This window comes from Mus caroli, unplaced genomic scaffold, assembly GCF_978045245.1.
Source record: "Mus caroli unplaced genomic scaffold, Mus_caroli_1 scaffold_4, whole genome shotgun sequence".
In the NCBI taxonomy this organism is placed as follows: domain Eukaryota; kingdom Metazoa; phylum Chordata; class Mammalia; order Rodentia; family Muridae; genus Mus; species Mus caroli.
In genome coordinates, this window is record NW_028227259.1 from 19550128 (window position 1) to 19575726 (window position 25599).

General features: G+C 43.5%; 2 protein-coding genes and 1 non-coding gene across 7 annotated transcripts in view; 2 read left to right on the forward strand and 1 right to left on the reverse strand.

Moving 5' to 3' along the window:
* Nucleotides 1–5425, forward strand: part of Dmtf1 (cyclin D binding myb like transcription factor 1) — a 41133-nt gene extending 35708 nt beyond the window's left edge. For all 5 annotated transcript variants that reach the window (XM_021162746.3, XM_029477163.2, XM_029477165.2 and 2 more), the window contains 4 exons: nt 2308–2463; nt 2777–3154; nt 3755–3899; nt 4089–5425. In XM_021162746.3, the coding sequence (XP_021018405.1) occupies nt 2308–2463; nt 2777–3154; nt 3755–3899; nt 4089–4198 (789 nt within the window). In that variant the 3' untranslated portion in view covers nt 4199–5425. The remainder of the gene's footprint in view (nt 1–2307; nt 2464–2776; nt 3155–3754; nt 3900–4088) is intronic.
* Tmem243 (transmembrane protein 243) lies at nt 5351–22413 on the reverse strand. Its single transcript, XM_021162749.3, has 5 exons — nt 22260–22413; nt 21718–21896; nt 7739–7789; nt 6663–6767; nt 5351–5779 (listed from the first exon to the last, which is right to left on the reverse strand). Exons 2-5 carry the CDS (start codon nt 21793–21795, stop codon nt 5657–5659), a joined length of 357 nt encoding a protein of 118 aa, XP_021018408.1. The 5' UTR covers nt 21796–21896; nt 22260–22413; the 3' UTR covers nt 5351–5656.
* On the forward strand, nt 7006–7107 carry LOC147004971 (U6 spliceosomal RNA). The gene has a single exon (XR_015047038.1). It is a non-coding gene; the product is annotated as a U6 spliceosomal RNA (small nuclear RNA).
* Nucleotides 22414–25599: the final 3186 nt, after the last annotated feature.

The following is a 25599-nucleotide window of genomic DNA, read 5'->3' on the forward strand; positions in this document are numbered from 1 at the left end:
TTGGTAGCGTTTATTGAGTATGTTGAGTAAGCAGTTAAAACTAGCCACTGCATACAAACTTTCTAGTTCCAGTCCTTCCTGGTTAACTAGTGAATCTTGTTATTTGTAAAAATGTGAAAGTTTATCAGGAGCTGGGGAGATGGCTGTGTAAGCGAAAGGACCGTAGATTCCCAACACTGAAGTAAAAAACCTGGGTGTGGCAGCACATACCTACCTGCTGGATTTAATGGCCAGTCTAGCCATGTCAGTAAGAGAGACTGAGGAAGACGCCTGTGTTGGCTCTGGCCTACATTCGCATGTTCACATGTGTGCACACTACACACTTAACCATCAAAGGATCAAATCTAAGAGAAAGGAAAGTATCTGTTGACATAAGAACTCATGCAGGAAAGCTTCATTTCAAATTTTGGGTTAGCAGCGTGATTACTGTGCCGGGTAGGAGAAGCTGCAGCTTCAGTCGGCCACACAATCACTGATAAACAGGTACTCATCCACAGTGTGCCTACTTCATCTTCAGTGAGTCGCATATTAAAGATACACTTTTGGCTTAGCTCCATAAGTGACAGAAACATCTCTTGGGGCTCTCACTTATTTGAAATTCTCCAAATAAACATCTGGATATGATAGAAGTAAATTTTGGGTGCCTCTAGCTGGGGGGAACGGGTCATAATTTAAATGTACAAGGTTTCTTTTAGGGGCGATGAAGATCAGTTCAGGTCTTCCTTCCTAGAGTGAGCCTGGAGTTAGTTCTCACTATTTTATTAAGAAAATGTAAACACTATTCATGTCGCTTCAAGATTTAAAGAATTAGATATTAATACAGTAATTTAGTCAATACCTTTTGCTAGCTCCCTGGAAGATCACCAGAGTATCAATAGATTCTCTTTCCATCTCCAACTTAAAGTGGTCTCACAGTGGGAATGTACAGTGTATTTAACAATGATAGAAAAAGAACTTGTTATTTTAACTTGGGGAAAGGAGTTAAAGGGGGGAAAAATATACACATGTATTGGGTGTTAAGGGTTCTTACCTAGGAGGTTCTACAAAATGTTTTATGAGTCTTATCTCGCTCGGGCTGGAGCGATTGCTCAGCAGTATGAGCCCTAGCTGTTCTTCCCAAGGACCCAAGCTCTGTTCCCAGCACCTACATTATACCTCACAACCATCTGTGATTTCAGTTCCAGGGTGAAATTTAACACCGTTTTCTTTCCATGGTGGACACCAGGAACAATACATTGGGCATACAAACAGCAGGCAAAACACCCATACAAGTAATTTTCTTGAAATATATAGACTTAAGTGTATTAAAACACTTGAAATGTATATACATACATTCAGTATTCTTTGCTATTTGCAGTAAATGCTTGAAACATTTAGAAAAATTGTTTTTCACTTTTCAAAAAAGCAAAGAAAAACTTCATTTCCCAGTGGGTAACAGGTACTTTAACAATTTGGATGTCTGCCAGCCCTTTCCATGAGACAGAGATTATCTCCTTGTTAGCAATAAGAAAACCTGTATTCAGGGATTTGAAGCACAGGAAAGACTTTGGCCAAGACAATATTAAACTGAAAAATAGATCATCCAGCTTACCCACTACCTAGTGTATAAAAATGCATATTCTGCAGGTTATTACAATAACCCAGACTCATCACAGAGACACAGTTTTCTAGTAGTGTCTTCATTTTCCTGAATATATGAGTATTTCCTAACATAAAACACTCAAGTAGATAAGCACTGCTGATACACCTTTTCAGAAACTTAAACTATTACTTCTGCATCTTGTTATGGGGACAAGGGGACATGCCTTAATGGTGTTGGAGGTCAAAGGATAACTTGCAAGAGTCTGTTCTACTGTGGATCCTGGGGAGCAAACTCCAGTTTGGCAAACGCCGTAACCCACTAAGATAAGATATCTTGCTTGTCTTAAGAGGTTTTGGGTTTTTTTTGTTTTGGTTTTTTTTTTTGGTTTAGTTTGTTTTTTTTTTTTTAAACTACAGCAAAAAGTTTAAAGAGGTGATTGAAAAGTGGGTTCCTGTATTGCCCATGGTGGCTCCTGAATCTACTGTATTGATACTTAGTTGAAACCAGAACATAGAAATGCATGGGAACAAAAGACATAGGAACTGCTTTATTCATTATATCTCAGATGGTTGGAGACGGTTCACATAATAAAGAATACTCACGTTATCATTTGTACCTTCATGATGGGCAAGCGCAGTTGCTGGCTACTAAATGCAAGTTAAATGTAGATGTGGAGTTAATCGATGGGCTTTTGGGTCTGTGCTGAATTGCTTTCTCTTCTTTAGTCTTTCCATTTACAGCCCACTGGTACTCCAGGCACCTACCTTCTTCAAACAAGCTCAAGTCAAGGCCTTCCCCTAACACTGACCACAAATCCCACAGTAACCCTGGCAGCTGCTGCTCCTGCTTCTCCTGAACAGATCATTGTTCATGCTTTATCCGTATGTTATATACTTATAATTTTTGAGTGCCTGATTACTTGATAAAAGTTGTTTGGGTATCAAGAATATTTCATACTACCTGTCCTCGGTACAGTCTTCTGCATGTGGTTCTTCCCCGGGTGTACCTGTAATCGCCACTGTTTGTTTAACAGAGAGTGATACCCATTCAAATAGGAAATGTACAAGAAGGGACTCGAAGGGGTCGGAAACACAGGTAGAAAAGTGATGAAGTAGCTGCAGAGGTGAAAGGCGTGGGGAAGGGAGACAGTTCTTTGTCATTTTGTCATTGATAGTTTCTTTTAATGTGTTACAGCCAGAACATTTGTTGAACACAAGCGATAATGTCACGGTACAGTGTCACACACCAAGAGTCATCATTCAAACTGTAGCTACAGAGGACATCACTTCTTCTTTATCCCAAGCGGAACTGACAGTTGATAGTGATCTTCATTCATCTGATTTCCCCGAGCCTCCAGATGCACTCGAAGCAGACACTTTCCCAGACGAAATTCCTCCGCCTAAGATGACTATACAGCCATCATTTAGTAATGCTCATGTATCTAAATTCAGCGACCAAAATAGCACAGAGCTGATGAACAGTGTCATGGTCAGAACAGAGGAAGAAATTGCCGACGCCGACCTGAAGCAGGAAGAACCGCCTTCTGACTTAGCCAGTGCTTATGTTACTGAGGTAAGCTCTGTAGAAGACTGTAGCTTGTGTTGCCTTGGGCTTCACGAGTGCTTTAAAGGAGAGATACGCTGTAGTACAGTGCTTCTCAACCTTCCCAACACCAAGACCCTTTCATTCATTCCTCAGGTTATGGTGATGACCAGCCATAAAATTATATGTTTGCTACTGTTATGAATTGGAATATAAATATCAGATGTGCAACCCCAAAGGGGTTGAGAACAGTTGCTCTAGTACCTTCTTTTCTTTTGACTCAGAGTTTCAATTCAAAAATTATAAATTAATGAGTTCTTGTTGCTGACAGAAATGAGCAGGCAGAGACACCTGGGCATAGTTCCTTGCTGAAGTGTCCCCTTTTCACAGGCAACAAATTGTTGCCATCAACTCCTGGATCACCTTTGGGTGGTATGGGTAATGGTAGATTTTAGAAATTACATGTATCCCACAGTGCAACATAATTCTTTTCTCTAAGGTCTAAACCTTTATGTCCTAATTTTCAGATGGAATATATTTGAAAACTAAGTAAGTACTAACAAACATGGACACTTGGAATGTAAATCAGTTTCTCCCTTTTTTTTTTTTTGTTTTTTAAATATTATGTAGGATTTAGAGTCTCCCAGCATAGTACACCAAGTTCATCAGACAATTGATGATGAAACAATTCTTATCGTTCCTTCACCTCATGGCTTTATCCAGGCATCTGATGTTATAGATACTGAATCTGTCTTGCCTTTGACAACACTAACAGGTACTCTACTAAGACTTCATCACGAGCCTGATAAGTAGTAAGGGGATGGGGCGAATCAGGCTGTTGTTCTCTTGATCTACCAGTGTTCTTTTATTGGGTAAATCCTACACTTTGGTAAACTATTGGACTGAATGGAGAGTCAGAAACATACATTTAATACTAACTTTATTTAAACTTAACTCATTACAGATCCCATATTCCAGCATCATCAGGAAGAATCAAATATGATTGGATCGTCTTTGGGCAGTCCTGTTTCTGAAGACTCAAAGGATGGCGAGGACTCAGTAAACTGTCACTAGATTATTAGAAAGACATACTTCAAGAAGCCACATTGTGACTACATTGTCTCCAAAGGAAGGAGCCATCCCAGGAGTTGTGGTTTGCCATTCCTCTGGCTTGTACTTAGCTGCCATGCTTAAGCCATGCACATTGTTGCTGCTGTTACTTTTACCTCCTTTTCAGTAGATCTGAGGTCCAACTTTATAACAGTGTGTTACGATGGAGGATGGAGGACAGGATGTGTGAATGGCCCACACTTGTTAGCTACTTATATCACCAAAGCTTAACTACTCTGGTTTCAATATAAGTAGTAACCCTCATCTCTGCAGTTAGACACAGCTCTGTCCAGACTCACGCTGGGCTGGCTGAGATTAATTCAGGTTATATTATCAACATGGTCCAGCTTATGTTAGCAGTGACTTTCAGAAAGACTAACTTAGGAGTGAGTTGATGACATGACCATGACCAGCATCCAGATACCAGATTATGGGGGGTGGTTGTGCTGGTTAACCCATTGCTGGCAGTGGGAGCTGACTGAGGCAGGGTAAAGAGCAAAGCATTACAGAGTCAAGAAAATTCACTACAGGTCTTTGATTATTAACTCTTAAAGGGAACGTGGTTAAAGTGGTAACAAAACGCACTGGTAACAAAGCAGTTATCAACTCTCATCAGAAACCAGTCACTAGTTTACAGTTAGCACTTTGAAGTGAAATTAAATGAGGGAGAGGTAATATTGCCTGTGTCTGATAACCATGATGTTTTTATGACATGTCTTACTATATAAATTGCCCAGAAGATAGTGAGGGACATTAATTAGAGTATGCTGTTCACTTAGTGCATTACCTGCTGGGGGTACACTATAGCTTCTCCCTCAGGCACTTTTAAAAAACAAAGTTTGCTTCTGTATCAAAAGAAAACAAATCACGAGTCATTCCTAAGGTAAAGCCAAAACTAGCCTGTAGGGCTTTAATGATATGATCCTTACAGAAAAGTCCAAAAAAGGAGGGGGAAAAAGAAAAAAGGAAACTTGTATAAATTATTTTATTTATTATTGTAATTAGATCTTCACAATCAAAGTTGTCTTTTCACCATCTGTTTATTAATGTAAAACTGTAGTAATAAGCAAAAGTTGGTTGCCTAGGGGAACAATAATTGTATATTCAGTTTAACAGAAATAAAAGAGTATTTGTCTTAAAATGCAAGATTTTGAGCCATGCAATTAAATTGTAAAAAAAAAAAAAAAAAATCTTTCAAAAGTGAAAATTCTTTGCTATTTGAGGGCTGGAATGTTTCAGCTTTTTAAAGGAAAGCAGAGATCTATGATAAAGCTCCCTTGCAAGAGGAGATTCAGATTTGCAATTAACATGAAAAAAATCATATACCAGACTTCTGTAGATGATTCTTCAGCATACTTTTTTGCAGCAGTTAAATTCACATAGATTTCCAAGAGTCCTGGTAAGTATTTCGTCTCTGCAGCCTCACCTTCCCACATCATGGAAGTACAAGTTCGCACATATACATAACATGATGATAGAAAATAAGATATAGTAAATTAGATTTCTAAATTTCGGTTCTAAGTCTCCTTGTCGATACCAGTAGATCTAAAAGAAGAATCAAATAAAAATTTAAGTATGACCAGCTGTTACAGTGTAAAATACAACTAATGCTTCTTTCATATGGATAGCATTAGAGTTTACTGTCCTGAGATAGTCTTCAGTTTAATTCCTTATGATTCAAGTAGCGCTAACAAGCGTTTCCATATGTACTCCTGGTTTTGTTATTTATTGGGTTCTAATGTCAAAGTAGTATAAAGTTAGATAAGAATATATATCTGGATACATTTTTAGTATATTTGAGTTATTAGAAGGGAAGGCACTCAGATTAGGTCTGTAAGAGGGCTTACATAAGTAAATACATAGTTTAACTATCTCAACCTTGGTCACTCAGGGCTGTAGAACACACGAGATGAGAAAACTTCAAAGATTCAACCTAGGACTAGTTCTGCTCAAATGTTATGCTTAAAACCTATATTGGTTTGCAACAATTTAGGATTTGTTTTTAAAAGAAAAAAAAAAAACTTGCTTTTTAAAAAATGGTATTAGAGTCAAACCTATGGCCTGTGCATCTTAGATCATCTCTCCCACTGAACCACAACGCCACACCAAGGTTTTACTGTTTCCTAAGGTGAAAGTAAACCCAGCAGTTAACCTAAATAACAGAGAACCAATCACCATCCTCTGGGGTGGGGGCTGTTTTTGGTACACAAAGGTGTCTCTCTTTGTTTCCTGACAAATGTGATGTTAATTGTCTATATTCTGGGAAGATCACAAATCAAAGTGGACCCGTGTGTAATTATTAGAAGTAAATTGGGGGGGGGGGAGTTAGATTAAAGGAGAGATACCCTATTCTATAGACCCAGGGGCTAGCAATCTAAGCACTACCATGTAAGCGCTTACAAACATTTAAATTCTATATAGTACTCACAAGTATGCAGGCAGTAATACTACTCAAAGAGATGCAGACAGCAAAAAATATATTGAGTGGTTTGGGAGGTAGTTGAGGGAACACAAAAGCACTGATGAGTGTGACCTGTGTGGAGAGAAATATATAAGGCCTTGAGTGGGGTTCCAAGGTGTGAGTAGACAGGGGCAAGGCAAGGCAATACTTCTTACATCACAAAGTCATCTTCAAGTCAGTTAACACTTCTTTCTGACTATTCCAGCAAGTATGAAAGAAGGCAAGACAAGCAATCAACATTAACAGTAAATCCCATTCCCAAGATTAATGTGATTATCTTGATATTATAAATATTCCTACCAAGTAACCAGTGCTCACTTCAGCAGAACATACACTGAAACTGGGACAATAAAGACTTAGGATGGCCCAGCACAAGGATGACATGCAAACTCACAAAGCATTCCACTTTATCAAAACTATCCCAAAATGCTACGGCACACACGTGGCCATAAACGGTTAATAGCTATTTGTTTTCAGCATTGCCAAGATGCTATGGAAAATTAAAAGGACAAAGTTAGAAGGAAAACAATAACTGAATATGTGCAAAGAGCTAGCTTGGCTTAGTTTTATGGAACATAGGTTTCTGATCCCCATTTTGTTTCTAAAGACAAAAAAATAAACTAAACAAAGGACAAACTGAGATTTGCTCTCTTGACAAACTTAATCCGTATTTATCAGACTTTAGAAACTAGCTTTTTAGTCTGATAGACCTATGTAGAATGTGTATCACATGTATTCTAATGTGCTATACAGAATTTAAAAATATCCTATAAGCCTTTTAAAACTTGTTTAGGCATTAAAAGTAAGTTTAAGGCATTAAGAGAAATGGGAGAGGTGATGATCGCTGGTAGAGGACTTGGTTATTACTGCTATCACTTGTACAGGTGTACTACTGTGCAGGCAACAATGTCGAGTGCAGTTGACTGATTTAAATACTCTACACATGTTTGTACCCTCTTTTAAAATCTTGGGGAGAGTTGACACTAAAAGTTCTCAAAACTGGCCAACAGAACAAATGTGGCGAAACAAACAAAGGTACTTACTAGAATCAACAAGGTGGTTAAGCTGCCAACAACTAAATTGATGATTCGGTCCTGAAAGAGACAACAGTTTGTAAGCCAGATGTCTTGGAGTGGGCTGCTGCCAGAATGGAAGATGGAATCTTACAGAATGAAGAGACCAAGAGTTGGCCCTTGATGTCTTCCAAATAAAAAAGCTGTGGCACTAGGAATGTGGGAATGGTTCTGGGAAGAGAGGGCAACTGAGGAGTGTGTGTGCTATTGGGGATTACTAGTCCTAACATGGGGAGTAACGGGGTTGATGCTCCGCCTGAGAAACAGGAATGTATGGAAGCGGCCCTGTCTACCTAAAAATACTTGGTGCTGTTAGAAAAGACCAGAGTGCCATGCTGGAGGGAGACGAAGGCATGTAGGCCAGTGCTTTTCTTCTCCAACTTAGTAAGACGTTAGTAATATAAACAAAGAATTATTGACTGAAGAGTTTTCTTAGGATTTTCATCCCTAATCCAGCCTATTCTATAAACATATATATAACATAAAATAAAAAAAAAAGTAGGGATAACCTAAATTTTACATGTTAAGGTAAACGTGGGCCCAGTGTGTTTTAAAGTACCTTACAAAAATTACAACAAATTCTGAAACCAAGCTTAACAATGTTACAAAGTAATAAGGTTGGCGAGTTATTTATAAGATTACAGAACAGGGGGCAAGAGTTGTTGCTCAGTAGTGCAGCACTTGCCTGGCGTGCACAGGACCTAGGTTTGATTTCTCAACACACTCACTCATCCTCAGAGGGGGAAAAATTATATACAACAAGGCAAGGCTGGGATTTAAGACTTGATTAGGAAACTACTTCAGGGTCACCAAGAACAACTTATTTATGAGAAGCCAAAGCTGAAATGAATTCATATTTATGGAGCAGGGGCTGCTGGTCTTTCAGCCATGGCCTTGCACGTGATGCTAGGCAGACTCCATACCACCTTGGCCCTTGAAAGGTTGTTTTAGTATCTACAGAAAGAGGGTATGGAAACAGCAACACACTAAAACTTTTCTTTCCAGTTCTCTATGCTTTTGAAAAACACAAAGTGGGTTTTGGGTGTGCCTGATCTATGCAAGAGCATACCCCAACTGCACTAAGAACTCAACAACAGGTCGCAACAACCCAACCCACCAAGAGTTAAGAGACCTGAGAGCAACTCACTATTCGCTTAACTTCCTTCCACACATGCCTACTGTACATGTGTTTATCAGAGTACATACGGATAAAACCTGCACCAGTCTGTGAAACCGTCAACTGTCTATTCTGAGAATATCTGCTCTCAAGAGATTGGAGAAATTTACCATGGGTCTTTGTATCCTAACAGCTCTGTCACTAACAGAGGTATACAAGGTAAATCGCAGTTTCCAAACGTCACAGCAGCTTGTCCACCAAAATCAAGAGTAAAGAGGAGAGGGGGGAAAAAAAAATCAAAACTGATGGAGAGCTAACTGACCAGACATGCTTTCTAAAACGGGGGGTGGGGGTGAGGGGGTGGGGAGATGGCTTGCTTAGTCAAGTGCCTTCCACACTAGCCAGGGGACCCGAGTTTGGGCTAGTCCCCAGCATTCACTTAGAAACCTGGACGTGAGGCCTGGAGAGTTGGGCCCAAGTTTGGTGTCCAAGCACGTTCTCAAGCAGTTCACACTTGTAACTCTAGCTCCAGGGGGTCTGACACCCTCTCCTGGCCTCTGGTCATACACAGCATACACACACGGTTGTGTTTTGTTTTGTGAAAGCTAGACATAGCAGTGTGCATCTGAGTCCTCCCCTAGAGTTAGATGAGGTGTGGTCTGTAGAGCTGGGCGTCCAGCCAGAGGAGCCGAATGAGAGAACTTATCTCAAAAAATAGATGGAGAATGTTAAGGGAAATGATTGAACATCAACCCCTGACATACATATGTACGTATGTATGGATGAAATTGCAGTATGATCTGCACATGGAAAAAGGCTCAGGAAAATCAAAGTGCCCAAGGTCTAAGTAAAAGAAACAAGATTGCCAGGCCTACTCCCCCCATAAAAAGCTGCACATTCCTTGCTAGACAGCATATCCTAAAAGCCACTCCTGCTGTCAGTTGACAGATGGCACCTCACAAAGCCTATTAGCATGCCCTGTTAGCCTATTACGGTAGCATAACTGTTGTGATCATGTAATGAAAGCACACCTAAATAGATATTCTCCTGCCTGGCTTCTAGTCACTCGACAGTTTCCTTAACAGCTACTCTGCTAAAGTGCAGCAGCTCTCTCCGTTCCTGAGGTCAGCTGTTTAAGATGTGGCTGAAATGCTTAGCAGTGTTTGCTTCCTTGCAGCCAGTGCCCGGCCCTCAGGTCTCCTGCTTTTGAGTACCAAAAATCCAGGTCAGAAGAACCAGAGTTCATTAGAAATTTCCCATTTCTAATGCTGTATCCAGACCTGGTTACTCTAATAAAGTATATGGGCCAGCTGTGTTAGCCTCACCTAAGAGCTGGTTTAAATCAACACACCCTCTCTCTCTCTCTCTCTCTCTCTCTCTCTCTATCTATCTATCTATCTATCTATCTATCTGCTGAGTCAAAATATTTTTAACAATATCTGGTATGAGTCTTGAGCAAGCCACTCTGATAGTTCAGAGCTAGGGTAGAAATCCTTTGTCTGGGACAAAGATTATATTCCAGGGGTCAGCAGGTTCTTCTAGCCAATCTCCAAATCAAAGAACTGATAGTTCGATTACTAGTTAAGGTGTCAAAGTGCATTTAAGGCTAGAATTCGCTCCAAATTGGACCTAAATAGTCCCTGGATACAAATGCTGGATTTAAACTTCGTCATTTATAAGACAAACTGAAGCTCAAGTATTTCTGTCTGCAGCTAGTGCTATCTTTCCCAGAAGCCATTCCACAACCCCAAGTTTGTTTGGTTTGGTTTGGGTTTTTTTGTCCTAGTTCTTAGATTACTCTGCCACTATGTGACCCCAAGTGGATCCTTTAACCCCATTTTGTTTGGTAGAGTGAAATAAACTGAATTATAGTTTCAACAATTTATAATTCTGAACCTGCTTCAGACTACACTTGGGGTTAGATAGTACTAGTCACCTTGTAACTTACAAAGTCCCCAGTCTTGCCTGGCCACTCATTTAATTGTCCAGCACACTGTTAGAAGGTACACATTGACTCAAACCCAGGTAGTAAAGGCCTTAACAGGATATGGACAGTACCATCCAGGAGCCAAGCAGCCATCATCCACTCTTGGGAAACACTCTGTTGCTATAGAGTTTAGAATGCTCACAAGCATCATGTTCAATCTTCTATTTCCACAGCAACTAATGTCCTTATTCCCAAAGCAGATTTTGTGTGAAACAGTAAAAATAAAAAGATGAAGGTGAAACTCTTTTAAAAGAGTTTCCAGAACACTTAAAAAGTAGGAAGCGGTAAGAGAATTTATGGGTGAAATTGCCTATGAAATAATTTCTGATTTAAACTCCTGTCTCTTCAATGAGGCTTTGCTTTCCATGGCTTCAAGTTACCTGTGGGTCAGAAATCCAAAAGAGAAATTCCAAAATAAACAGTATATGTGTTTTATTTAAACTACATTATTCTGAGAAGCATAATAAAGTCATGTCTAGCTCCAGCCCACCTAAGATCTGAATCATCCTTTTCACAGCACTGACATTACACAGTACCCATGCTCGTTGGTGTAGCCAACTCAGCTGTCAGATCTCAAGAGCATTTGTGTTCAGTGAATCTTGTACATAACAGAGTGAGTGTTGATTACGGTTAGCCACTGAGTGCTGCCTTTGGATGCTAGAACTTCAAGTTGCGGAGGAGGGAGTTGCTGGGGTTAACATCTGCTGTATAAATACATCTCTGTGAAGTTCTGCAAAAGGGAACGTTCATACTCATTTTACTGTTGCTCCTCAAAAGGGGAGGTACAGCACAGTATGAGGTTAGTCCTTAGCTACGAGGAAAAGACATGTTACTATACAGAACTTTAGGTGTCTCTTGAAGACAGAGGACACTTCTGAGATGTGTGGCAGATTCTCACTCTTCAAAGTATGTAACCTGGATCATCAAATGAGGGAAGCTTCTCGCTCTAGGCAGCACTTGTTACATGACATTGAATATAAAAATGCAGTTTTTCATACACACTCAGTTCTCATTCTGGTCCATAAAATAAGCTAAAGGTATGATGGGTCCATTCGCAAAACAGTGACTGTGAATTGAGAGGTGAAATAGTTGAGAAGCTGCTCCCAATTTGACCATCCCTCATCTGTAGCTCAACATCTCTTCAATTTCAAACCCTTTCTGGATAGCATCCCTCAGGAGATTCCCATTTCAAGACCCCCAAAGATCACCCATTTTACACTTACTACATCAAAGTAAGACAAACTACCTTTTTCATAAAGTCTGGCAGTTAATAGTGGGACAGGTGGCCTCTCCTGCAGCACTGCACACTAGGGAATTAAACCATAAGTGGCCAACAGCATTTTCCTTAAAGCCTCTCACCAGTAGAGGGAGCTCATCTCTGACTTGGGACCTGAACTGTACACAGCCAACAGTGGCTTCTATGCTTGAGGGATGGGCATGTAGCAGAACAGCTTCATCTGTGACTTGGTACTGCTTCCTGGAACCGCACTTCAGGCATCTCAAAGATGAGACACTTTGAGATACGTGGCAATTCCAAACCTCCCCCAAACAGCTCATGCTCCTATGTCCTAATCCTAGACTGAACAGACTTCACCAGGCTGGACATTTTGTTTGCCAGGCCAGCTTAAAACCAAATTCAGTCATACCAAATCCCCTTTCTCATCTCAACTAATTGCTATGCCAAATCCTCCCTTGTACTAGTCTTTCACCTTCTCTTCTTCTGTCCCAAAAACTGCACCCCATTCATTAGCCAGAGCATAACCAATCTGCTACAGCAAACCTGTGACTTGTGGCCCTCCCCTGCAGACTGTGGGGTTAGCAATCTCAGAAATGCACTGAAGACTCCCTGGAGGAAGCATCTTGGGGACCTGACCCTGAGCCACATGGTCTAAAAAACCCCCAAAGCCACTGCGGAGTGCCTAAGGCACTAAGCCTCGTTCTGGATAATTCTAAATATCTTAAATCTACTAATCTCTTCCTGGACATCAATGTTGGGGATGGTAAGGCCAAAGCTGCTCTTATTTTCAGACTATGAGCCACTTCATACAATAGAAGCCCAGCCCAGTTGTATACTTTCTAAGTTTGTATCATGATATAATGCCCTCATCCTCCCAGAAGAGCACCTTTTCCTATCAAGCCACTAACCTGTGAGGACTGCCAGTGTTCACAGTGGCTTCATTGTATCTTACCATATTCTTCTGCCAACAACAATACCCAGAGTTATCATGATGGTGTTAAAGGAAGAAACAAGGTTTGCTAGATTGCTGTTTTCTAGCCTCAGCTAACCCCTCACTGGTCTTTTTTTTTTTTTTTAGTATTTATTTATTTATTATATGTAAGTATACTGTAGCTGTCTTCAGACACTCCAGAAGAGGGCATCATATTTCATTACAGATGGTTGTGAGCCACCATGTGGTTGCTGGAATTTGAACTCAGGACCTTAGGAAGAGCCGTCGGCGCTCTTAACCGCTGAGCCATCTCACCAGGCCCTTCACTGGCCTTTTGAGTTGACTGCTTCTGACCTCTCCAGGAAGTGGCTGGCACCCTCTATCCTTGGGTTCTTAGTCCTATCCTCAACCCCATTATTATATCATTAGCCATCCCCACACGCAGATGCTGAGAGAGAAAGGAGTGCCCAGTTTCCATTCCATCCTAAAGAGGATCTCAAAGTGGCCTGCACTGCTGTCCCTCCTGTACCTGTGCCCTTCCTCAGTCTGCTATCCCCGTTTGCACTGCTGGTCACTGGTTCTCAATGAGGAACACCACTGTCCATAAAATCTCAAGTCCCTCCAATGTCAGAAGAGCACCACCCCCCCCCACCTTCTACCACGCTTGCTACTTAGAGTTTAAGCTTTCACTTTCTGCTCTTTCTATTGACTGAGAATACAAAATAGTAGATGAAGAGTGACCAGGGCACAGACGGGGGGGGCAATGAGGAATCGCTGCAGTGTGAAAGTTGAGAAGCCCTTTTTAAGGAAAAGCAAGGAAATATACAAGAATCTAGAGACAGCTGTTGCCAACAAATTATGCAGCATTGGCCAAAAATGAAACAGAAATGAGCTTGAAAGGCTATACCTCACTGTATACAGTGGCAACCTCCAAATATAATATGGAAATAATCCCCAGGGCTGACTTAAGAGGTGCTGTCCTCTTTGGAGCCCGACATGGTGGCTGATGTGGTTTCAATAGGTCATCCTCTTAGCACATGGGATCCATGAGAAAAGATGTGACCTAGCATATTTTCTGGGATGTAGATGTGCACATCACTGATTGGCACTGGGCTCTTGTTGAGATCCACTGTCACCATGCCCAGCTAACATTCTACTCATGCTTCCAGGTCAAGACTCAGAAGTCTGTTCCGATATTCTTGAGAACTCCCAACTCTGAAAGGGTACAATATAACATCAGTTCTTTTTTTTTTTTTTTTAAAGATTTCTTTATTAGTATATCTAAGTACACTGTAGCTGTCTTCAGATGCACCAGAAGAGGGCATCAGATCTCATTACGGATGGTTGGGATTTGAACTCAGGACTTTCGGAAGAGCAGTCAGTGCTCTTAACCACTGAGCCATCTCTCCAGCCTGACATCTATGAGTTCTTAGCTCCCTAGCCCACAAATGTCTGAGTCCTGGGTACTCCTTCTAGTAAGGGAAGCAAGGCAATAGGCCAATGTGCAAAGCCCACTAGGCAGCCCTTCTTCCCACGGCTCACTTTAAGTGAGGCAGTAAGAACTGGAGCCACATCCTCCTAGTTTCCCATTTCCCAAACTTAAGGATTTTCATGCTATAAGTTAGAGATAGATTTTCAAAAATGACTTGGCTTTTCTTCCAGTCACAGAGGAAAACTTCAGGTCATCCAAGCTCTAGAAATGGCTAGGTAAGGTAGCCCTGAGGGAAAAAAAAACCCTGAGAAGAAATGAAACATGGGAGGTTTCCTTTTGCTTAATGAAGTAAGAAAACTCACACCCTGTCAGTGGGTTTGTTTCTTCTGAGCTGTATGCCTCTGCCTAAATGGGATCTTCCCCTTATATGGTCACCAGAGACAACCAGCCGGACAAGGGTGGAAAGTGAGACTTCTTGCCTCACTGGCTGACTCCAGTGAACTGTGAACTCTACCCACTGGTACAACTCCCAACAGAACTATAAACAGAGACAATTTATGGAGAGGAGTCTCAAGACTGCAGGTGGCCAGCATGGTGGCACATTCCCTTAATCCCAGCACACAGGAGGCAGAGTCAGAGGCCAGCCTGGTCTACATAGTTTGACAATAGCCAGGGCTATGCAGAGAGACCTGCCCCCTGACAATTTGACACATTTTCCATCGCCACACATGAATCTGAATACAAAATCGACCTCTTCTTTTTCATCAACTTAATTCAGACATTTGTTAATTTCCTGTTATTTCACCATATTCACAGTCGGAAGCATCTTCAGGTTATGAATATTTTTGTACATTCATCCTACCAGATTCTCTTCACAGATAAAAATGTACCTGAAATAGATTGTGTTCACTGAAGCACCATTTATGGAAACTAAAGTAAAAATAGAGCACAAACACAGTCTACATGTTTAAGGGGAGAAAAACAACTCTCATCAGTACCCACAGCAGCACACAATGACGTGCACTGAAGCTTCACAACAGCAGACTGGACAAATGCTGAGGCAGGAGCATGACAGACCTGACTCACAAACCTCTTCTGCCATGTACTGACTGCTAAGTTTGGATAAGTCACTTAACTTTTAAGATGTACTTTTCCAGTTGTGTACAGATTCCTAGGTTGCCGTACAGATTAGGAAATAAAAGTCCTCACAACAGGAATTCTTGCTCAATGGTGGCCATGTCTGATGGAAGTCTTTAAGGACTGATTAGACTGCTCGGAGCTTAGTGGGAGCTGAACCGACTCCTCCGTGCTTAGTCCCAATTTCTAAAGCAGCCAACAACTTTTAATTCATTTTACTTCCCACAAGGACCACTCAAGTCTGTCAGCAATCTGAGTTCTGAAAATATTATTAAAATATCTACACATGACTATAAGAAAAATAATTATTCAGTTCATAAGAAGTAGGCATTACGACACCTGCGCTCAAGTCCAGTCTTCCCGGGGAATGGTAAACGTGAATAAGAGCTTCCAAGAGGATAGGCTCAGTTTGTTTTTTACACAATACTGTATGATACAACCATTTAATACTGGCCTCTGCTATATATACCTCAACAGGAAGACACACAGTAATTGAATACCCTGAGAGTTTAAAACACCACTTCCTGTTTGGGCAGCAGTGGACCCAAGTTTCTCAACAGAAGCCTTTGCAGTCTGTAGTTTTAGATTCGCCCAAGCATACAGGTCATGTTAGGTGATGTTAATCCCTCACAACAGCTAAACCTGAATATATTTAAAAGCCATCCACAGGAAGAGTCAAGAGCTTAGGAAAGACATACTCTAGAAGCAGCCACATCTAGCCAAGTTCCTCACAGTACACAGACCGTGCCCCCTTGACAGCCAGGTTCAGTGGAAGAAAGCAAAGACTGAGCAGGGCTGTCAGACTGACTGAACAGGATTCAGGTCTGCAGGGAGAGGAGGCACTACAGGAAGACCACAAAAATCGAGAGACACTTAGCAACAAGGCCAAGGAAACGGTTCAATGAGTGAAAAGCACTTGCCACACAGCCTGATGTCCAAATTCAATCCCCACAATAAGAAAGGGAGGGCTCCAAAGGCCAGTGAAGAAAGGTGGCCTTGGACAGAGCTGGCACGGAGCAAGGTATGACTAGTGCATCTCAACTCTCTCCAGATGTCTTCTGCAGAGCTTTCCAAACATTCAGTGACTGGCTGAGGCCCATCCATAGGGATCCCAAGTCCACTGATCCTGAGACAGGAGGAAGAAAACTTAAGAGAGCAGAAAGGGAGAGGTCGCTGCATCTATCTGTTTAGAACCACAACTCCGGCACAAGAAGGGAACGTGATTTGGCAAGCTAGGAGAGGTAGTACCTTTGAGGGAGACAGAGATGTGCTCACGGTATCACAGAAACTAGGCTTTCAAAAGAAACTAGAAGCTTCCGCTGCCCTAAGGGGCAGCCTTGTGGGGGCCTAAGCAAGAGAAGGCAGCAAAGACACAGAGACCTTAGCCACAGCTTTGTCCTTAAATCAGCAAATAAATAAATAAATTTAAAGGGGCTAAAAATCGCATAAAGAGTATCTTACATTTCTCCTCTTCCATTCAAACTCCCAGTTCAAACAACCTGCCCGGGACACTGCACGTAATGAGAGACTTCTTGGTTTTGCGGCTTCTCTTCGCTTGTTTATGTACTGAGGAACATGGGAAGAGCACCCTGCTCTTAGAACCAGTATCAAAGCCTCAGAGCCTACTGACCTCTGCAGAAAACCTCCCTTTCCTTTCCCATCTGCTTTGGAGTCCACAGCAGCAACTCCCCAGCCTCACTTTCCACCATGAGTAACAGGACGTCAATGCTCTTCTCAGATTTAACTACATACTTTGAGCGAAGTCACCATCCTTGGAACACATCTGTCTAGAAACCAGTTTTCATTGCATCCCACCAAGTGGAATTTGTCCTCTGCCCATCTGCATTAGCTGTAGGGAAATGCTTTGCTCTCTCCCACTCAAAGAATCACGGTCTCTTCACACCCAGGTCCATGCAGTCTAGACAATTGAAACCGATTTAAGATACCTAACAAGTAATTACGAAGTCAAGAAATGGTGACACCCAAGCCTGGGCAACTGAACGCCCTTCTTCTGCAGAGACTGGTGTTTCTCTAAAACCAAGGACTAGACAGAGGGACTATCTCCAGATTTTAGTTCACATGACAGCAGGAAAGGAGGTGGAAGAGCAAAGAAAAGAGCCCTGGGTTCACCAGAAATCTCTCTGTAGTGCCATGTCTTGGAATGTTCCTGTGGTGGGCATAAAACACTACCAAAGTAGTTAAAGTACTACGTACCCACCCTCATCAACTAGCATCAGAGAGGAAAACCAGCGCACTGAGCCTCTGAGACTCTCACCGCAAGAGAAGGTGTTTCTCAAACACAGCTACAAATGCCATAACCAGAAACCACCAGCTTTGAACACTCTGTCCAAGCAGCGATGGGCTCGGCCGTTGTGAAACAATGGATTTATGGGTCTAAATATTTTTGTAGGTCTACAAAGAAATTCTAAATGACATTAAGGCCCAAACATTTCTTTGCACACGCACACACACACAGAAAGAGAGAGAGAGAGAGAGAGAATATGAATGAATGAATGAATGGGAGTGTTTGGGAGTGTTGGTGCTAGGGATCAAATACACAGGGCTTTGTCCAGGTCCGGCAAGTGCTCTAGCGCTAAGCGTCAGTCTTTTCTGGGAGTCTTGGTTAACTGGATAGGTGGTTGGGGTTGGGATGGGCAGAGGGTGTGGCCTGCTAGGCGAGCACATAGCCCCTGCACTTGTGGTCTACACATGGGTAACCCTGTTTTAGACACTACAAAATGGCCATAGATAAACATCAGACATGTATTATTTTGCTCTCTGCCATGCTTGGTTTTTACCCGAAGGAAATGCACCATGGAAGAGGACTTAAGAATGTTTTGGTTTTTAGTTTTGTTTGAAGCAGGGTCTCATGATGTATCTCAGACTGGCCTGGAACTGTGGAGCCAGAGCTGGCCTCAGATTCACAGCACTCTTACTGCCTCCTTGATGGGAAGAAATAGTTGAAGACAGTGAAAATAACATTCTGACACTCGGACCAAGACTGATAACATTTTCAAAGGCATCGATGAGGTATAGTTTCTTACAAAATACAACCACCATCCCTTCTGTCATCCCTCACTCGAACAAGAACTGTTTTAGCGGCTCCATTGCGGAAGCTATTTCTAAACCTAGCACTAAAAACTGAATCAATCTGGAAATCACTGCGATCAGCCCGCCGGGGTGTTTCTCAAGGTCCACTAGGTTTTAAGTTTCAAAAGTGAAAACTCACTACCTGAGCTAGGGCAACCCTTCACCCCAACTTCCTGGGAAGAGGCGAGAAGTGAGAACCTGCCACACGGGCTCCATGACGAAGTCAGTATTCACACCACTGTTCAGCTCACAAAAGGGAACTGGCAAAATACTGCCAGGGAACTGGCCGTGTAGCTGGAAAAGTAATACCGTGGAGGTCACTTCCTTAGCCGTACAACAGAAATACAAACATCTGTCTTAGAAAGGACTCTGACGATCGATCAAACAAGGAACACTGAGTGCCCAGCCTGTTGCCTGGCACTGAGGAAACACAAACCCTCAGGACGCCCCTCTATCTGGGCATCAGTGCTCTTAGCCTTAAGAATTAAGAGATCACCCCTAAAACTGAGAGCCTATACCATGTTGATTATTCTAGAGAAACGAGACCGCTAAAAGCTCCAAGAATTTGTCATAAGAGAATGGGCTTTCTCCTGTCGAGATTTTCTCTGCTTGTTTAACAGTAGCTCACTATGACCAAGTTTCCACTTAAGTGGCTACTGTGGTCTAGTTTCCAGGAATCTGAAAAGGAGGAAGCCAGAGCCACTCACATGCAAGAGAGAGGAGACAGAGATTGATTTCTCAGAATCCCCAAAACTGACTTCTCCACTCCAGCAGCCGTTCCCCCCATCCCAGGAAATGGCTGCACTGAAGCCTGTCCTATCATTACTGAGACTCCATTCCTCTTCCTTGCCCCACTCAGGCCTACACGTAAAGCTCTTGCTATAAACAAAGACAGATGCTTCTCCAGATTAGGCATTGCAATTTATTGGAAACATGACTTGCCCCACATCAAACCATGGATCTCTTTCCTTTCTCCACTCCATGGAATGTATATGCAATGGCCCTGTCCTCCTCACAAGGTAACTTGTCCACCTCACAAGTTGTAGCAAACTTATATATTATTCTTAACTTTTCCCTTATGTGACCAGTGCTGCAATGTTCTGGAGCTGCCTAAGGAGTGCAGCGCATTATAATCGTCGTACACTTGAACTCAGGTGTGTCATGAACAGAGAGATATTTGGATACTGATGTCCTTGGATGGGTTTCAAATGGATGAAGGATGATTGTAGGAAACTTTCAAGCAGTAGGCATTTGGCCAGGCAATAACATCAATTATTTCTCAATAGCTACACATTGTCGGGGGGGGGGGGGGGGGGAGGGGTTGCTATTAAGGCTCCTGGTTTTGATTTGGGGTCAAGATTGCACTATGTATCTCAGGTTCATCTTAAACATTATGATCAAGTGACCCTCCTACCCCAGCCTCCCAAGCTCTGAAACTAACACAGTGAGCTATCTCAGTCAGCCTAGCCAGCTTCAGTGTCTGCATCAGACAAGTCCACTGGGAAGCCCAGTGCTGCTGTATTCCAGAGCCTATGAAGTTAAAAGTCTGAATCACCCAGACTCTCAATCAGTGCTCAGAAAGCTATGTGCAAGAGACGGTGAGCCTGATTTGTGGACAGCTGGACAAACTTTTCATATAAATGAGACCAGTTTCATCTTTGTACCCAAAACGCATGCCCTCCGTGCTGTGACACAGGCCGTAGCCAGCAGAATCTCCACTTTATGCAGAGATATGCACAGATCTCCCATTCCTGACTGCTTTCCTTTAACACCAAATAGACACACACGAGCGAGTGCTCAGTAAGGCCTGCAAATAATGGGAGGAACATTAGTGAACTTGAGCTCCCAAGCATGGTGAGCTGAGATTAGGTGAAGTTACAAGAACCTAGACATCCATCTTGAAATGTCTTTTTTTTTTTTTTGGTTTTTCAAGACAGGGTTTCTCTGTATAGCCCTGGCTGTCCTGGAACTCACTTTGTAGACCAGGCTAGCCTCGAACTCAGAAATCCGCCTGCCTCTGCCTCCCGAGTGCTGGGATTAAAGGCGTGCGCCACCACCGCCCGGCTTGAAATGTCTTAGTAAAGCACCCCAAGATAAATCAAAATCTATATGGAATTTAATAATAAGTAATCTTCATGGTAGACCGGCAGCTTCCAAGTTTAGGATTCCCCATGACTGCCAGGTGGAGAAGTTCCCTGTGTGTGGTACAGGCTCTTCCCACAAGGTAAGAAACCCAGCTCTACACTAACCACAGCAACTTTTCAAAGGCTTACTGCTCTTATCAGGGGTCAGGGGGTCTACGTTCACCAATGTCATTTACAAGTGGGGGCGGGGGGGGGGGGCTGCAGGTTAATCTTGCCCTGACTTCTGAGAAAGTTTTATGCTGAGTACAGAGTTTCTTGATTGTCCCCAAGGCAAGGGGGATGGGGGGGGGGGGGTAGCAACTTTCAGAAAGTTAATGCTAAGTACAGAGAAAGGCTTTTGTTGACTGCAGGCCAGAGGCTCTATCTAGCCAAGCTTCTAGAAAACGGTTAGTGCCTCTGCCTATTTGAGAGCTGGGACCCTTTGTTTAATCACCTCCTGGGATTGTGGCCAACATCCACCTTCATGGAACTGCTTCACATCCTCCTCCTCTTAAGAACTCTAGGTAAGCAATCATCAGAAGCAACCCTGGGCTCTCGGTGCACTCCTGAAACCACTAAAGCCCTGGACGCACACCTGAAGTGTGGAGCTGGAAAGTGCGCTTATGCAACCTTCGCAGGACTTTCCCTCCACCGTGGGGTTTCCGCACTCTCCGTAAGGGCTTCCCACAAACTAATGCCCAGAACTTTCTGAACTTTTCTCCACTCCAAACTGCTCTTGGTGCAGAGTGCAGGGCAAACATCCCAAGAGGGAGACGGGATGCCAGGACCAGTTCTTCTCACTTCCAAGTACCCTCCAGGCAGGCTGCAAGGAGCCAGCGGGATGGAGGGAGGCGGGATTCTCGCACTCTGGCCCGGGGCCCACTCCCGCACTCACCTTGGCAGACGTCTCCCCGAACAGAGGTCTGTTATCCAGGCCGCTGGTCCCGTAGGTCCTGGTAGCAAAGTCCTCCATTTTAGGGCTGCTTCGCTCGTCCCCAGGCGCTCAAAAGCGAGTCCGCATCAGCTCGCGAGGTCCGGACGCCCGCCCCTCACGGCGCACGCATGGCCCGGGCCCTGGGGGTGGAGGGGGGTGGGGAGGGCGGGAAATCCCGACGGGGCGACTGTCACTCCCGGGGGCCCCGGCCGCTCCGCCCCAGCCCTGCCGTCCTCATCTCCAGCGGCCGCCGCGGGAAGTGAAAGGAAACAAACAGCGCTTGGCCGCCGCCCCGCCCGCGCCCGCCGCCCCCAATCTCGGCCGGGGCTCCACGGGGAGAAAGTTTGCCTGGCGCGAGTCCCCCGCGCGGCGGGGCGGCAGGAGTGAAGTTGCGGGCCGGGCGCCCCCGCACACCACCCTAGCTCGGCGGAGAGCTCCGCATCCGCCCGCTCGCGTCCCGTCCCCGTGCTCCCCGCAGCCCCGGCTGCGCCCGCAAGCCAGACCTCGGCGTCCCGCGCCGCGCGCGCGCGCGGCGGATCCAGGCAGCGGCCGCGACCCCGAGCCGTGGCCCCCACACGCCGGCGGGACCCCGGCGCCGTGCGGCGAGTCCTCCCTGGGCTCTCCGGTCCGGGACCTGCGGCCACCGTCGCAAACCGGTCGGGCCCGCCCAGATCGCGTCACGACTCAGGCAGCCAATCCCACGGGCAGAGGCGCCGCCTGGGCTGCTGAGCTTTATTTACAGAGGTGCGGGTCGTCCCACCAAGGCGCGGGTCCCCGCTGCCAAACGTTTCTCCGCCTCTTGGCAATTGGCGACTGCGAGCTGCACGTAGTAGCTAAATCAGGGTTCTGAAGACGGACTCGAATTTGGCGTCTTAAAAACCGTCAACCTGCTTCGACCACTCCAGGATTTGGATGTGGACACTTTACAGTATCGGAGGCAATTGTGTATGCGTGTTTTATTCTGTATTACACACAGAATAAGAGGTCCTAGTTTACATAAACAGTTAGGTATTTCGTTGACTGGTCCAGTGGAGGTGCTGACTAAACACGTTTGCTGCCACAGGCCAGAGCTTCGCATCTTGGGCCTCTTTGGAGTCTTGGGGCTTAGAGAGCTGGATGGAAGTGGACAAGCTGCGCAAGTACCGTCGCTCTACATTTGAAGTTCTTCCTAAAAGCTAAAAACCAAACAACTACACTAATAGGATTGGGCTGACACTAATACCTAGATTCAAGAAAGTTCTGAAAGAGTTAGTGTGCAGGAGACTAAACTGAAGCGATACCGCCACGAACGCTTAGAATCTAGACATGGGTTCCAGTGCCACGCAACAGTTTAGAACAAGGGATGGGATAACAACCCCACAACGAACTTCCAGCGCTGAGTACTATACATATTCCCATTGTCCAATCATTACACGTGTTTTACAAATTAGCTATTTACTCGAGACTTTACCTTAACAGCAATACTACATAATCCAGCACCCACTTCTTTTTTTTTTTTTTTTTTTTTTTTTTTTTTGGTTTTTCGAGACAGGGTTTCTCTGTGTAGCCCAGCTGTCCTGGAACTCACTCTAGACCAGGCTGGCCTCGAACTCAGAGATCCGCCTGTCTCTGCCTCCCAAGTGCTGGGATTAAAGGCGTGCGCCACCACGCCCGGCCAGCACCCACTTCTATTAAAATGTTCTATTTAAAGATTCATATTAAAAGGTCCTACAAATTAACTCGCTTACTTATATTCAGTTTCATTCAACAAAAATGTTTTTGAAGCTCTAGGCTGTAATCCTTTGAATATTAGGGACAGTCTAGACTAAGTAGCAAGACCCTGTCTCAAAATAATAGAATAAAAACTAACAATACTTTGAGAATCTGCTGTGTGCTAAGCAACTATCCACCAAAATAACACAGTAATTATGGGCCTTGGTCAGCAACCCCAAAAGATGCCATAATACCAAATTTGATATACAGGCAATCAAAATCCATAAAGTCTAAAATTCTGAAAGGTCAACGTTCTGGAAATATTATTCTGGGAAAAAATAAAGACTTTAAATACAAGTATTTTTTTAAGTATAGTTATTTGAGAAATAAGAGAACATATAGGCAACGTTTTATAGTAAAATAGGTAACATACATATTTGGAAATTATATTCACCTCTGTGCTATGCTGCTGTGGTGATTGGGGTGGGGAGGAAGCATTTAGAATATTCATATATAGGTCACAGACTGGGCAGAAATCGTTGTCGACTGAACAGAATAAGTATCTTCGTGTTCTATTTGTACATAATTGTTTTCAAACCAGAAACCTCACTGGCTCCTCGGGCAAATATTACTTCGGTTCACCAAAAACTACTAAAAATTTCAGGGGCTGGCGAGACTGCTCATCAGTTAAGCATGCTTATTGCTTTTGCCGAGGACCTAGGTTTGTTTCCTAGCATCTACATGGTGGTTCACAGACATCTCTAATGCCAGTTAGAGTTAAATGACATATTTCAAAAGATTTTATTAACTGTGTGCGCGCATGTGCGTGCATGTGCTTATACATATGTGCTTCCAGCCAAGGAGGCCAGAAGGATGTGAATCTCCTTAAATATGGAATCACAAGCAGCTGAAAGCCATCCAACCGTCGGTGCTGGGATCCAAACTTAGGTCTGCTACAAGAGTAGTGAGCACTCTTAAATGCTGAATCATGTTTCCAGGCTCCCAAACAACGTATTTTGAAACTAAAATTTTTGTTGTTACTAAAGTCCGTCAACTTTCTTCCCGGAATTAAAATTTCTCTCCCTGATACAGGAGCCTCTTTCCTTGGGAACTGCAGTTTTCAAAATGTGACCTTTGTGGTAGTTTATATGAAAATGGTGCCATGGCTTCACAGGGAGTGTTACTATTAGAAGTTACTGTAGCCTTGTAGGAGGAAGTGTGTCACTGGGGGTGGCTTTGAGGTTGCAGATGCTTAAGCCAGGCCCAGTGTCACTCTCTCTTCCTGCTGCCTTGCCAATCTAGATGTAGAACTCTCAGCCACCTCTCCAATACCATATCTGCCGGCATGCCACCATGCTTCACAACATGACTATAATTTAATAAACTCCTGAACTGTAAGACAGCCCCAATTAAAGGTGACTATTCACAGCAATAGAAACCCTAGCTAAGACAGCCTTCAATGTTTCCAAATTTCTCATCTTCACCTTTTGAAATTATAACTGGGGGATTATAGACTAAATGTTCTGGTCATTTGGATTGTGTTTCTTAGGCTTGTGATCAGAACCAGGTCAACCCATAAGCAAGGGCACTGTCTTGAGGCTGAAATAAAAGACAGAGCAAATACAATCTAGGAAAAGGAGAATGCACAGACACAAGCTTTAAAATAGATGGCATTTGACCTAACACCCAAAGCCACCACCTACAAGCTGTGTGACCTTGGACAAGTTATCTAGTCTTGCTGGAACTCCTTCCCGTGCGAAGGCTGAACGTGAAAGGCCTGCATAGGTCTGGGATTGGGCAAGCAGAGTCATTTGCATTTCTGTTGATTCAAGGCCAACCTGCTCTACATATTCAGTTCCAGGATATACAGTGCTACATAATGAATCCCTACCTTGAAAAGCCAAACCAAACCAAACCAAAGAAACAAACAAAAGTAAAGATGATAATAAATGGAAATATATGACTTCAACTATATTTAAAATATTTGACATGAGTATATTTCCGAAGCCAGCCAGTCAGTGAGTGGGAAAACCATGACTGGGAAGGTGAGAATAATTATAGGAAAGGCAGAAAGAAGATGGAAGAGACAGATATGGGAGGGCTGCTGGTCAATACCACCCCAGTGGCAAGTGTATTTTCTCAGTGTCTTTC